Source organism: Semicossyphus pulcher, unplaced genomic scaffold (genome assembly GCF_022749685.1).
Source record: "Semicossyphus pulcher isolate SPU_LCO1_2020_fin unplaced genomic scaffold, fSemPul1.0.p SCAF_27, whole genome shotgun sequence".
NCBI lineage: Eukaryota > Metazoa > Chordata > Actinopteri > Labriformes > Labridae > Semicossyphus > Semicossyphus pulcher.
Window position 1 is genome coordinate 140635 of NW_027211701.1, and position 15930 is coordinate 156564.

The 15930-nt window shown below is 40.0% G+C and overlaps 1 protein-coding gene across 4 annotated transcripts in view; it reads right to left on the reverse strand.

Annotated features, from left to right (window-relative positions):
- LOC138604883 (glutamate receptor 2-like) overlaps nucleotides 1–13647 on the reverse strand; it is a 78635-nt gene extending 64988 nt beyond the window's left edge. For all 4 annotated transcript variants that reach the window (XM_069676918.1, XM_069676916.1, XM_069676915.1 and 1 more), the window contains exons 1-2: nucleotides 13350–13647; nucleotides 4548–4688 (exon numbers count right to left, since the gene is read on the reverse strand). In XM_069676918.1, coding sequence (XP_069533019.1) covers nucleotides 4548–4688; nucleotides 13350–13419 — 211 coding nt within the window. In that variant the 5' untranslated portion in view covers nucleotides 13420–13647. The remainder of the gene's footprint in view (nucleotides 1–4547; nucleotides 4689–13349) is intronic.
- Between the last annotated feature and the right edge of the window lie 2283 nt (nucleotides 13648–15930).

Genomic DNA, 15930 nt, shown 5'->3' on the forward strand with positions numbered 1-15930 from the left:
GAAGTCACGTTTATAATACGCTGAAGTCATGTTTAAAATGCGCCGGTCATGTTTATAATGAACAAGTCATGTTTATAATGCGCTGGTCATGTTTATAATACACTAAAGTCATGTTTATAATACACTGAGGTCATGTTTATAATGCGCTGGTCATGTTTATAATACGCTGAAGTCATGTTTAGAATAAACTGAAGTCATGTTTATAATGCGCTGGTCATGTTTATAATACACTGAAGTCATGTTTATAATACATTGAAGTCACGTTTATAATACGCTGAAGTCATGTTTATAATGCGCTGGTCATGTTTATAATACACTAAAGTCATGTTTATAGTACACTGAAGTCATGTTTATAATACACTGATCATGTTTATAATACACTGAAGTCATGTTTATAATACACTGAAGTCACGTTTATAATGCACTGATCATGTTTATAATACACTGAAGTCATGTTTATAATACACTGAAGTCACGTTTATAATACGCTGGTCATGTTTATAATGCGCTGGTCATGTTTATAATACACTAAAGTCATGTTTATAATAAACTGAAGTCACGTTTATAATACGCTGAAGTCACGTTTATAATACACTGAAGTCACGTTTATCATAAACTGAAGTCATGTTTATAATGCGCTGGTCATGTTTATAATAAACTGAAGTCATGCTTATAATACACTAAGGTCACGTTTATAATGCGCTGGTCATGTTTATAATACACTGAAGTCATGTTTATAATGCGCTGGTCATGTTTATAATACACTGAAGTCATGTTTATAATACACTGAAGTCACGTTTATAATACGCTGAAGTCATGTTTATAATGCGCTGGTCATGTTTATAATACACTAAAGTCATGTTTATAATACACTGAAGTCACGTTTATAATACGCTGAAGTCATGTTTATAATAAACTGCAGTCATGTTTATAATGCACTGGTCATGTTTATAATACACTGAAGTCATGTTTATAATACACTGAAGTCACGTTTATAATACGCTGAAGTCATGTTTAAAATGCGCCGGTCATGTTTATAATGAACAAGTCATGTTTATAATGCGCTGGTCATGTTTATAATACACTAAAGTCATGTTTATAATACACTGAGGTCATGTTTATAATGCGCTGGTCATGTTTATAATACGCTGAAGTCATGTTTATAATAAACTGAAGTCATGTTTATAATGCGCTGGTCATGTTTATAATACACTGAAGTCATGTTTATAATACATTGAAGTCACGTTTATAATACGCTGAAGTCATGTTTATAATGCGCTGGTCATGTTTATAATACACTAAAGTCATGTTTATAGTACACTGAAGTCATGTTTATAATGCACTGATCATGTTTATAATACACTGAAGTCATGTTTATAATACACTGAAGTCACGTTTATAATACGCTGAAGTCATGTTTATAATGCGCTGGTCATGTTTATAATGCGCTGGTCATGTTTATAATACACTAAAGTCATGTTTATAATAAACTGAAGTCATGTTTATAATGCGCTGGTCATGTTTATAATACGCTGAAGTCATGTTTATAATAAACTGAAGTCACGTTTATAATACGCTGAAGTCACGTTTATAATACACTGAAGTCACGTTTATCATAAACTGAAGTCATGTTTATAATGCGCTGGTCATGTTTATAATATACTGAACTCATGTTTATAATACACTGAAGTCACGTTTATAATAAACTGAAGTCACGTTTATCATAAACTGAAGTCATGTTTATAATACACTGAAGTCACGTTTATAATACGCTGAAGTCATGTTTATAATACACTAAAGTCATGTTTATAATACGCTGAAGTCATGTTTATAATACACTGAAGTCACGTTTATCATAAATTGAAGTCATGTTTATAATACGCTGAAGTCATGTTTATAATACACTGAAGTCACGTTTATCATAAACTGAAGTCATGTTTATAATACACTAAAGTCATATTTATAATACGCTGAAGTCACGTTTATAATACACTGAAGTCACGTTTATCATAAACTGAAGTCATGTTTATAATACGCTGAAGTCACGTTTATAATACGCTGAAGTCATGTTTATAATGCGCTGGTCATGTTTATAATAAACAAGTCATGTTTATAATGCGCTGGTCATGTTTATAATACACTGAAGTCACGTTTATCATAAATTGAAGTCATGTTTATAATACGCTGAAGTCATGTTTATAATACACTGAAGTCACGTTTATCATAAACTGAAGTCATGTTTATAATACACTAAAGTCATATTTATAATACGCTGAAGTCACGTTTATAATACACTGAAGTCACGTTTATCATAAACTGAAGTCATGTTTATAATACGCTGAAGTCACGTTTATAATACGCTGAAGTCATGTTTATAATGCGCTGGTCATGTTTATAATAAACAAGTCATGTTTATAATGCGCTGGTCATGTTTATAATACACTAAAGTCATGTTTATAATAAACTAATGTCATGTTTATAATGCGCTGGTCATGTTTATAATACGCTGAAGTCATGTTTATAATACACTGAAGTCATGTTTATAATACGCTGAAGTCACGTTTATAATAAACTGAAGTCATGTTTATAATACACTGAAGTCACGTTTATAATAAACTGAAGTCATGTTTATAATACACTGAAGTCACGTTTATAATACGCTGAAGTCATGCTTATAATACACTAAGGTCACGTTTATAATGCGCTGGTCATGTTTATAATACACTGAAGTCATGTTTATAATGCGCTGGTCATGTTTATAATACACTGAAGTCATGTTTATAATACACTGAAGTCACGTTTATAATACGCTGAGTCATGTTTATAATAAACTGAAGTCATGTTTATAATGCACTGGTCATGTTTATAATACACTGAAATCATGTTTATAATACACTGAAGTCACGTTTATAATACGCTGAAGTCATGTTTATAATGCGCTGGTCATGTTTATAATACACTAAAGTCATGTTTATAATACACTGAAGTCACGTTTCTAATACGCTGGTCATGTTTATAATACACTGAAGTCATGTTTATAATGCACTGGTCATGTCTATAATACACTGAAGTCATATTTATAATACACTGAAGTCACGTTTATAATACGCTGAAGTCATGTTTATAATGCGCTGGTCATGTTTATAATATACTAAAGTCATGTTTATAATAAACTGAAGTCATGTTTATAATGCGCTGGTCATGTTTATAATACGCTGAAGTCATGTTTATAATAAACTGAAGTCATGTTTATAATACATTGAAGTCACGTTTATAATACACCGAAGTCATGTCTATAATGCGCTGGTCATGTTTATAATACGCTGAAGTCACGTTTATAATACACTGAAGTCACGTTTATAATACGCTGAAGTCATGTTTATAATACACTGAAGTCATGTTTATAATGCGCTGGTCATGTTTATAATAAACTGAAGTCATGTTTAGAATGCTCTGAAGTCATGTTTATAATAAACTGAAGTCACGTTTATAATGCGCTGGTCATGTTTATAATACACTGAGGTCTTGTTTATCATAAACTGAAGTCATGTTTATCATACGCCGAAGTCATGTTTATCATAAACTGAAGTCATGTTTATAATACGCTGAAGTCACGTTTATCATAAACTGAAGTCATGTTTATAATGCGCTGGTCATGTTTATAATACACTGAAGTCATGTTTATAATAAACTGAAGTCATGTTTATAATACACTGAAGTCATGTTTATAATGCGCTGGTCATGTTTATAATACACTGAAGTCATGTTTAGAATGCGCTGAAGTCATGTTTATAATACACTGAAGTCATGTTTATAATACGCTGAAGTCATGTTTATAATAAACTGATGTCACGTTTATAATACACTGAAGTAACGTTTATAATACGCTGAAGTCACGTTTATAATGCGCTGGTCATGTTTATAATACACTGAAGTCATGTTTATCATAAACTGAAGTCATGTTTATCATACGCTGAAGTCATGTTTATAATACGCTGAAGTCACGTTTATCATAAACTGAAGTCATGTTTATAATGCGCTGGTCATGTTTATAATATACTGAAGTCATGTTTATAATACACTGAAGTCATGTTTATAATACACTGAAGTCATGTTTATAATGTGCTGGTCATGTTTATAATACACTGAAGTCATGTTTATAATACGTTGAAGTCATGTTTAGAATGCGCTGAAGTCATGTTTATAATACACTGAAGTCATGTTTATAATACGCTGAAGTCATGTTTATATAAACTACTATTAAGATTTTAACATCAGGAGGAACCAGCTGAGAGACACCAACACAGAAGACTAAAGAGATAGAGAGTATGACAGTATGACGGTCAGTCAGACAATAAGACAGACAGACAGTTAGACAGACAGACGGAGTGATTCCTTTCTTATCATGAGATCAGATTAAAAATATAAATGTAAAACTGTCTCCATGCTACTGATTCTTATAGAAAGACATAAAGGTATACTACAGCTACATCACATCACCTGTACCTGTGTTCAGTAACAGTCACATGACTAAAGGTGATACTTACAGCAGTTAGTGACTGCAAAGCTGTTGGCCACCTCCAGATTATCGATGTGAGGAGTGAGTCTGAAGTCCGTCATCCCAAACTGAACCATCCCCACTCTGAAAGCACTGTACTCCTGATCAGCCCCCCGAGGGAACAACCCACCTGAGACAGAGAGAGACACAATAATGTAATATATTTAATATTATCATATTATTGTACGTTGTTGTATTTATTGTTATCAAGTGTTGTATGTGATACATTGTTGATGTTTGGAAATATTGTCTTGACTATCATGCCAATAAAGCATAATTACATTGAAATCAAACTCAGAGATAGTTAATTAGATCACGAGGACAGTCACAGGTAAACACTCAGCGAGGGGGGTGATGGAGGGGTTGGGGGGGTTATGATTGATGCTCTGCAGGCCTGAGTCAGTTATATTTGATGTATGATGCTTACATGTGGGTTTGATATTCAGCATCTGTCATGTAAGCTGACAGTCTGTGCTTCTTAAACAGCTTAACGATGTTAATGAGTCGACCTGCAAACCAACACCTGTTCGATGATACAGGTGTTTTCCTGCAGAGGAACACAGCCTGAAACATTTTTTACTTTTACTACTATACAGTATATCTATACAGAGAGAGAGCGCGCAAACACACACACACGCCATTCATCTCTTGGCTCCTGCGGGGGGATTAGTGTTAGGGTCTGCACAGTGCCACCTGGAGGAATTCAGAGAGGTTCCTTTATGTTTCTCTTGTTCCCATGAGTCCTGTTCTTGTTCTTTATCTAAAGACATACAGATGCTTGGTCCTTCTCTCTGTCAGACCTGCAGGCTCATCTGCTGCCTGAAGACAAACTGCCTGACTGCTTCCACAGGCCGTCTGTGTCCAGCTGCACATCTGGAGAGATCAGTCAGCGTGAAGGATCGGGGAAAACACAGACATGTTTCATGATGTGTCTATTTATGATTTATTTTTTAAAGAACTGCAGAGTCCCTGACAGAGACATTCATGTGACGATAATCTTCCGATCAGTGAGAACCATTCTGTTTGATCGTTTCGCTCATGATCAAACGGGGAATGCCAGGGAAGAATGAATCAATATCAATTTAAAAAATTGTACCTCAGCTGAGCGGCAGCACTCGTGGTGGATTTGGCAGAATGAGGTCATATTTCAACACACTCGATCTTTGGCCCTGAGCGCAGCGGCTGAGGCTTCAGGGGGGGGGGGGGGGGTATTAGCTCAGTGAGTGACAAGTCTTCACATGCTCGCCGAGCGTCTGCCATCAGAAACAAGGACACTTCTAATAATCAGCCATTAACTCAGTGAGGATATCACAGTGGCTCCTTTCAAGGCTGCTTTCAGTCTGAAGACAGGGACTGTAAACCGGTTCAGTGTATGAATGTGTGTCAATAAGATCCTGATTGGAGGTTGGCACTTTCCATAGCAGCCTCTGCTATCAGTGTGTGAATGTGAGTGTGAAAGGGTGAATGTGACATGAAATGTAAAAGTGCTTAGAGTTGTCAGAACAGAAGTCTAGAAAAGAACTGTATAAGTACTCTGTTCATCATTATAAGTAGTCTATTTACCATTTACTGCTAATTTTCCTTTATCTCCTCTCTAACTCTGACCACTCATTTTTCTGTATCTCTTGTTTTTTGGCTCTAGCTTCTTTGTTTTACATTTCTTTTCTTTTTCTGCTCACACAACTCTTAATACTTTTTATCTTCAGGTATATCGTAACCCGTTGTCAAAGCAAGTCTTCGTCTTTTGCACCTTAATTCATCAAAACAGTAATGTTGTCCCTCATATGGCAATTTTTAAAACTGTTGTATTTAATTAAATGAAAAAACAACATAATCAGCATTTTATATTAGCCAAACATCCATATAAAACATACCAACAACAAAAATTAAGAAACAAACCTACCAAAGTCTCGTCAGGAGAGAAATCTGTGAGGGGGTCGTATTTAGAGCACATTTAAGTCCTAAACTCTGAAAATAACTTCATCACGACCAGGTCAGGTGTGCAAAAGTTACCATGGCGATCTATCCAGGTTAAAAGAGAGCCAGCTTGATGACACTGAAAACTCAACATACATCACTAACACATAAAACTCACTGCAGTTCATCCCTCTGACCACAACTACAGCAAATAATCTGTCAAAACACAACAAATAAAAGGTTAAATGTTTTTCATACGTACACATACACACACATATACACACAAACACACATAAACACCTACACACACGAATATACACATACAAACACACACCCACCTCGTCCACTCAGAACATCTGAAGCTATTTAAACACTCAGAGCTCCCACACACTTTATAATCCACTTCAGGTTGAACAGCACAGCCTCCGCTCAGATATTCAGCTCTGCGATCTCGGCTCAGTTCACAGTTTACAGTTTGTCTTCTACTGTTTGTCTCCTACTGTTTGTCTCCTACAGTTTGTCTCCTACTGTTTGTCTCCTACAGTTTGTCTCCTACAGTTTGTCTCCTACTGTTTGTCTCCTACAGTTTGTCTCCTACTGTTTGTCTCCTACAGTTTGTCTTCTACTGTTTGTCTCCTACAGTTTGTCTCCTACAGTTTGTCTTCTACTGTTTGTCCCCTACAGTCTACTGTTTGTCCCCTACAGTCTACAGTTTGTCTTCTACAGTTTACAGTTTGTCTCCTACAGTTTGTCCCCTACAGTTTACAGTTTGTTCTACAGTTTGTCTCCTACAGTTTGTCCCCTACAGTTTACAGTTTGTTCTACAGTTTGTCTTCTACCATTTACAGTTTGTCTCCTACAGTTTACAGTTTGTCTTCTACAGTTTGTCTTCTACTGTTTGTCTCCTACTGTTTGTCTCCTACAGTTTGTCTCCTACTGTTTGTCTCCTACAGTTTGTCTCCTACTGTTTGTCTCCTACAGTTTGTCTTCTACTGTTTGTCTCCTACAGTTTGTCTCCTACAGTTTGTCTTCTACTGTTTGTCCCCTACAGTCTACAGTTTGTCTTCTACAGTTTACAGTTTGTCTCCTACAGTTTGTCCCCTACAGTTTACAGTTTGTTCTACAGTTTGTCTCCTACAGTTTGTCCCCTACAGTTTACAGTTTGTTCTACAGTTTGTCTTCTACCATTTACAGTTTGTCTCCTACAGTTTACAGTTTGTCTTCTACTGTTTGTCTTCTACAGTTTGTCTTCAACTGTTTGTCCCCTACTGTTTACAGTTTGTCTCCTACAGTTTGTCTTCTACTGGTTGTCCCCTACAGTTTACAGTTTGTCTCCTACAGTTTGTCCCCTACAGTTTACAGTTTGTCTCCTACAGTTTGTCCCCTGCAGTTTACAGTTTGTCTCCTACAGTTTGTCCCCTACGTCTTCTTCAGTTTGTCTTCTACAGTTTACAGTTTGTCTTCTACTGTTCACAGTTTGTCTCCTACCGTTTACAGTTTGTCTTCTACAGTTTACAGTTTGTCTTCTACTATTTGTCTTCTACAGTTTACAGTTTGTTCTACAGTTTACAGTTTGTGTTCTACAGTTTACAGTTTGTCTTCTACTATTTGTCTTCTACAGTTTACAGTTTGTCTCCTACAGTTTGTCTTCTACAGTTTACAGTTTGTCTTCTACCGTTTACAGTTTGTCCCCTACAGTTTACAGTTTGTCTTCTAAAGTTTGTCTCCTCCAGTTTACAGTTTGTCTCCTACAGTGTGTCTTCTACAGTTTGTCTTCAACCGTTTACAGTTTGTCTTCTACTATTTGTCTCCTACAGTTTACAGTTTGTCTTCTACTATTTGTCTCCTACAGTTTACAGTTTGTCTCCTACAGTTTACAGTTTGTCTTCTACTATTTGTCTCCTACAGTTTACAGTTTGTGTCCTACAGTTTACAGTTTGTCTTCTACTATTTGTCTCCTACAGTTTGTCTTCTACAGTTTGTCTTCTACAGTTTACAGTTTGTCTTCTACTATTTCTCTCCTACAGTTTACAGTTTGTCTTCTACAGTTTACAGTTTGTCTCCTACAGTTTGTCTTCTACAGTTTGTCTCCTACAGTTTGTCTCCTACAGTTTGTCTTCTACAGTTTACAGTTTGTCTTCTACTATTTGTCCCCTACAGTTTACAGTTTGTTTACAGCTAATAATCAACAGTTTATTGTTTTGTCACTTATAGTTTATGGTTTGTCTTCTTCAGTTTACAGTTCCTCACCGACAGTCTTCTACAGTTCAATTTGTCTTCTGCAGTTTGTCTCCTACATTTTACAGTTTGTTCCTACAATTTACAGTCATGCATCATCTCATCGTATGTTTTAATTTCTGTCTCTCCCTCACAGATTGTTGTAAAAAAGCTCAATCCTGAGGTCCACATTTAACATTATTATTTGGATATTTTGCCAAGTTTGTTTTTGTAAGGTTAGCTTAAAAATCTGATATATACACTAGATGGCCAAAAGTATGTGGACAGGTGAACACAGCACTCGGTCATGTTAAGTTGATTACTCAGAGTCTGAGTCTGGCTGCAGCTGCAGCACAATCAGTGAGCTCACAGTTTCTGTTCCAGTTCATTCTAAAGGTGCTGGAGGAGGTCGAGGTCAGGGCTCTGTGCTGACCAATTACATCTCTCCACCACAAACCAAAAAAAAAAAACATTCCTTTTTGCTCCCAGTTTTGTGCACAAGGGCAATGTCACAACAGGAGCAGGACAGAAACACAAAGTGAAACACTGTCTGAAATATAATAATAAACAAAAGCATCACGAAAAGATGTAAAATAATGATGTACAACATGTCACGAACACTATGAGTAAGAAAATGAAGTTTTTGTTTGTTCCAATCTTTTAAATTTAGCTGATAATTATGTCTGCAAACACAGACGCACACACAGGTCAGAAAACACACTGATTCATATTTTAAAAACAAAGCTTGTTATCTCAGGAGGCCGTGCCATCCCTGTATTGTTCCCCTGATTAAAAAGCAGAACAAAAAGAGCCAAACTTCTCAAAGCCACAGAAACAGCAGAAGCTCTGTTTTCATCTCCACGACCAGTTTTTCCTATAATTAATTGATAAATGAATGAATATTGATTGAAAGTTATAACTGCTCATTTAGTGGAAATGATAGATTTTACTGTACAGGCGAGTGCAGCACAGTACTGGTTATCAACTCAGTGAGTCAACACAGTTTCCTGATCTAACCATGAGTGCTTTACATAAAGGGGCAGAGTTTTCAGCCTATGACTAATCACAAACATGAACAGAACTTAGAACAAACTATTACATGAGAAGTAGAAGGAAAGAAGTGAAACACCGTCATAGTACTGAAACTCAGAGTTAACCCTGACATTACCTGGCTAACTGCTAAGCATGCTTCAGGTGCCGAGCTTAGGAGTGCCTTGGCCAACCCCAAAGACGTGAGGATTCAGACCATCACAGACCACAGGAGCAGGAGGACCTTCATCAGGTGTGAGGAACTTTGATCTCCTCAACAAATAGTCCGCTGTCAGGTCTACTCTGCCTGCAGAGGACTGACCAACGTCAGCATCTACAGCTGATGTAAAAAAAAATCACCTGAAAGTGAATGTGAGTCAAGCTGCAGTCCGGGCCTGCTTCAGGCCCTCCACCATCGCCCCGGTAGCTCAAAGTCTGCAGCGTCTAAACCACCACTGTCAGAATTTCACATTTACTGGCTCTGCTAAGGCGGGATACCTGGGTAGATCTGGGGAAGACCTGCCTAGGTAGATTAAGACCCAACCAGGTAAATAAAGACCTGCTCAAGTAGATTAAGACCCAGCCAGGTAGAAAAAGACCAAAGCAGGTAGATAAAGACCTGCTCAGGTAGATTAAGACCCAACCAGGTAGAAAAAGACCAATGCAGGTAGATAAAGACCCAACCACGTAGATAAAGACCTGCTCAGCTAGATTAAGAACCAACCATGTGGGGTTCTGTCATCCATTTAGAGATATCGGCAAGACATGATGAGATCCGTGCCGAGGCTGTAGTGTCCTCTGGTAGGAATGACAGGAAGAGCTGGGTATCGTCCGCATAGCAATGGGATGAGAAACCATGGGAGTGTGTGATTGCACCAAGTGAGGTGGTATATATTGAAAAGAGAAGGGGACCAAGCACTGACCCTTGAGGCACCCCTGTGGATAAACTGGGGGGTTTGGACACTTGTCATTTCAAGGATACAAGAACTGTGATCAGTGAAGAACTGTGATCAATGATTAAACCACATCTATTCATGGACGCACTCCTCGCTGTTATATGATCCAGGTCCACAAAGAGGGAGAGGGGTCTGGCTGCAGAGCGCTGCTCTCAGGCCACTAAGGCGAAAGGTGGCTACCTTTAGCTACGTTAGCAGTGTAAGTCTGTTTTCATGGATGACAAGCTTTTTTTCTGTAAGCGCACGGTTTACTCGGCTTTATTAAACGTTTCGTAAAGAAGCTTTACAGGTCAGCTTAGTTATTTGTGGTCTAAAAGGATTGAAGTTTTAAAGATACGTTTTACTGGCCTTCAGGCCGTTCACTCAAACGAACTGTTTTCACATTTAAACAGCAGGGAAAGACTTTGCTGTGCTGCTTGATTTAAGTTCGTCTACCAAGTGGACATTACTTGTACCAGTTTTTCTGCCTTTCGTAAATGCATCATTCACTTGTTGCAGGTGACAAGGTGCAATGCAGCCAACATCCACCTGAGCTGCTTCCTTGTCTGACCCTGGTCTACCACCATCTACCCCTGTCCTACTGGATTTATCCAACCTGGGCTCCTCATCCTCAGTCCCACCGAGCTAAGCCACTGTGCTGCACACAGTTTTTATATGTTTGACTTGCACAAAAATGAAATAAAAACTTGAATGACAAAAAAAGCCAAATATTGAAGGATGGGGATGAGTAAGAATATAAAATTAAAATGCACAAGATAAGCTAAAACAACAGTTATAGTAAATATAAGTTCAACTATATACAGAGGTTTCAGCCAATAGTGCAGTACAGTCTAAAGTGTGTACACACCATAAGAGATCAAATATGACCACAGAATGTGAAAAGATGAGGTAATATATATCAAAAAGTTATAACAGTGAAGAGGCTTATCAGCCTCGCTTTAGGAGAAGCTGTGGCTGTGTGCCAACACTGCTTCACATTAAAATGGGCTGTTGGCTTTAAGCTCCTTCACTTTTGCAAAGCAAGTAGACATAAATGTTTATTTTGTCCTATAAAATATTAAATTGAGCTAATTGCATTTATATGCTGTTCTATAATATTTAAAGAGGGAATTCTGAATGAGATGTTTTTAAGAAGAGAGCCTGAAGCTCCAACAGCAGACTCACTGAGCATCTCACTCTCTCCTGTTCATCACCCGTCTAAATCAATCAATAGCAAGTGTAAATAAAATACCATGTTCAGTAATCAATAAATAGAAATGAATGACTGAATGACTGAAACGCTTAAACCAGTAGTGACTAGCCATGATTATAAAAAAATAAGCACCAGCGTCCGATCACACCCATTTTTTTTTTTTTTTATTGCGTGCATTCCTCAGACTAGAGTTTCGGACCAAAGTGAACGAATGACCGCTAAACCAGAAGTGCAACCCAATTCTATTTAGAAAGTTTTTGTTTGTTTCCGTCCTGACAGCGGCGGTGCCTGACAGCGGCGGTCTGGCGCCAGACTGCCTAACAAAGAGGAGCAACAAATGTTTTCACATGAAATGAAGGTTGAACATCCGTCGATTAAGAAGCTAAATATTATTAAATCTAGATTTTAAGATCTCTTCCTCCAATCAGCTCAACAGAGTATTTGAGTCGTTCATGTTTGTTGTAATAAAATACATTCACGTTCTCCAACTTGAACGGCAAAAACTAAAACTAACAAATCCTCCATCTTCAGATCAACAACAGACACCTGAGGAATTTTGAAGACTAAGTCTAAAGTCTTGAAACGAGTATAGTGATACACTATCATGCAAAGTATTTGGGTCGGTGTTAGGAACACTACTGCACATGCTCAGTGGCCACAGAGGGGACTGGAGCCTGAAGCTGTAAACTTATCTGGTGTTACCACCAGGCGAGCCGTTCTTGTTCGACTGAAGACGCCATGTTTGGGTTTTCAGGTCTTAATAAACATGACAGCATCACGGCCACCAAGAGCCAAGAGCCGGCCGACACGCCGACCGACCTGCAGAGTGCAAAACAATGCTGCAAATGAGCCTTTAATATGTCGACACCTTTAATGTGGAATACTTCATAAAAACACAAAAAGAGCTGATGAATATCTATGTGAGTGTGTGTGTGTGTGTGTGTGTGTGTGGGGGGGGGGGCATGTGTCTCATTATAACATAAAGATATAAATATATATTAAATATAATGTGGCACGAGGCTGAACCTCGTCCTCTCAGGGTCGTTAGACTTGTACACCTTCACGTCTGCACAGGGACGGAGCTCAGGAGCCTCGAGACCGGACCATGACCGGAGCACATTCGGATCAGGTCTACCTGTGCAGCTGTTGACCAGGTTACACATTCAAGACAAACATATGCGCGCGCGCGCGCGCAGGCCACACACTGCGCTGCCAGTAAGAAGCACGCGCACATAAGCACATGCACAAATATAAAAGATGAAAATGTTGACATAATTAGAACACTGCAGCAGCAGGCAGGAGGCCTCTGAGCGGGAGGAAGGAGGCCCGCAGCGGGGTGGAGGAGGAGGAGGAGGAAGAGGAGGACTGGGACCGAGACTGGGACCGGGCCGGACAGTGAGGATAATCCTCTCACACCGATGAAGGGATGAACAGGTACAGATGAGGAGGGTGAGGATGATGACAGAGAAGAAGACTGTACCTATCTGGACGCTCGGGGACCCGCACAGCGCCTCGCGCCATAAGAGCGTCACCACAAACAGCAGCTTCATGTTTTCAGGCTCCGCACGCGACCTCACAGCATCCACGGCTCCGGTTCTACCGAATCATCACGTCCATCACACACGGCACGAGCTCATGGCGTCGGTCCAGGTCCGCTCACAGCTCGAGCTCTGCAGATGCCTTCTCTCTCCTTAAAGGCGCGCGCCCTGCTGCTGCTGCTGCTGCTGCTGGATGGGGCGCGAGCGCCGAGGATTGCCAAAGAATACCGATGAGGCACGAGAGAGACCGAGAGGAGCCGACAACTGAGCGGAGATCAGCGAGAGACCGAGGAGGAGGGGGAGGATAAGAGGAGGAGGGCGAGGGGGAGGAGGGGGCGAGGAAGAAGAAGAGGGTGACGGGACCAGGAGGAGGAATAGGGGAAGGGGAAGAAAGAGAAGGAGGAAAAGAAGGAAGTGGAGGGGAAGAAAGAGGGGGAAGAGGAGGAGGGAAGTAAGAGGGGGAGGGGAAGAAAGAGGAGGAGGAGGAAGAGAAGGAAGTGTCGGGGAAGAAAGAGGGGGAGGGCTGTTCATTGACAGAATGATGAATCAGATGAAACAGATCAATAATAAAACTGGTCTCATGCATTGGTGTAAACATGGATGTTGAACTGAGCAGGAGGAGGAGAAGGAGGAGGAGTTCATATAATCGTTGATGTTGAACTGAGCAGGAGGAGGAGTTCGTATAAACCTGGATGTTAAACTGAGCAGGAGGAGCATGAGGAGGAGTTCGTATAAACGTGGGTGTTAAACTGAGCAGGAGGAGGAGCAGGAGGAGGAGTTCATACAAATGTGGATGTTAAACTGAGCAGGAGGAGGAGCAGGAGGAGGAGCAGGAGGAGTTTGTATAAACGTGGGTGTTAAACTGAGCAGGAGGAGGAGCAGGAGGAGTTTGTATAAACGTGGGTGTTAAACTGAGCAGGAGGAGGAGCAGGAGGAGGAGTTCATACAAATGTGGATGTTAAACTGAGCAGGAGGAGGAGCAGGAGGAGGAGCAGGAGGAGTTTGTATAAACGTGGGTGTTAAACTGAGCAGGAGGAGGAGCAGGAGGAGTTTGTATAAACGTGGGTGTTAAACTGAGCAGGAGGAGGAGCAGGAGGAGGAGTTCGTATAAACGTGGATGTTAAACTGAGCAGGAGGAGGAGCAGGAGGAGGAGGAGGAGTTCGTATAAACATGGGTGTTAAACTGAGCAGGAGGAGCAGGAGCAGGAGGAGGACTTCGTATAAATGTGGATGTTAAACTGAGCAGGAGGAGGAGCAGGAGGAGTTCGTATAAACGTGGATGTTAAACTGAGCAGGAGGAGCAGGAGCAGGAGGAGGACTTCGTATAAATGTGGATGTTAAACTGAGCAGGAGGAGGAGGAGGAGGAGGAGTTCATATAAACAAACGTGTTGGTGCAGAGAACATCGATGATGTCATCAGTCCACCTGAGCCGTCACCTGAGACAACATCTCTCTGACGTCTCATTAACTGAAGGAGGAGTACAGGGGTCATCGATCACAGCAGATAAATCAGAGGTCATCAGACTGCAGCAGAGAAGAGACACTCGGTGTGTCCGAAACTGCATTCTATCATTCTATCATTCAATCATACTAATCATACTAATCAGACTAATCAGACTAACCGTGACGTCAAAGTGAGTATGTCAAACGTTCCCATCTCATAGTATGCAATTTTGTGTGTGTGAGAAATGCCCGGATGTAAACTAGATCGGCCCGGATGTTTGAGTTTGAGACGGGAGCTCACTGGTTGTACTCAACCGCCCCAAAATGCATTGCGGCTATTCAGCTTCTACTATGGCGGAGATGGACCGGAGATCAGAGCGGACACACATAAACGATTAAGTCACATGATACGGAGAAGACGGCTCTGAGTATGATGCCACCGGCATCCTAACAGTCAGGTTAGTAGGCAGTATGCAGTACATACTGTTTGAGTCTGTAGTAGGCAGTATGTTAGTATGCGGTTTCGGACACAGCAACTGTCATCGTTTCCTCTTAACACAAAGGTCACATGACCTGGTTGCATCATACAGGGGCTTCTGGGACAAGTAGTGTTTGAGTGTTAGATGTAAACATAACTATATGTAGCACACACTGTATAAGTGCTTTCATTAAATCCCTGTTTCTGTACATTCAGATGTAATAACAAGTGTTGGCCAGCAGAGGTCAGCACACTCTCTTAAGAACTGTGCCTCTGTTTCTGAACTGAGCACGAATCATTCATCCTAAAAACTCGTTATGTTTTTTCTTTGTTATGTTTTATTCGTTATGTTTTATTCGTTATGTTTTATTTATGTTTTATTTGTTAGGCATTGGGGCGGTTTGCAGCCGAGTGTGACACGGTTGGGATGAGAGTCAGCACCTCCAAGTCTGAGGCCATGGTTCTCTGCCGGAAACCGGTGGATTGCCCCCTTCGGGTGGGGAGTGAGTCATTGCTTTAAGCGAAAGAGTTCAAGTATCTCGGGGTCTTGTTCACGAGTGAGGGTAAAATGGATTGTGAGATTGACAGGTGGATCGGTGCAG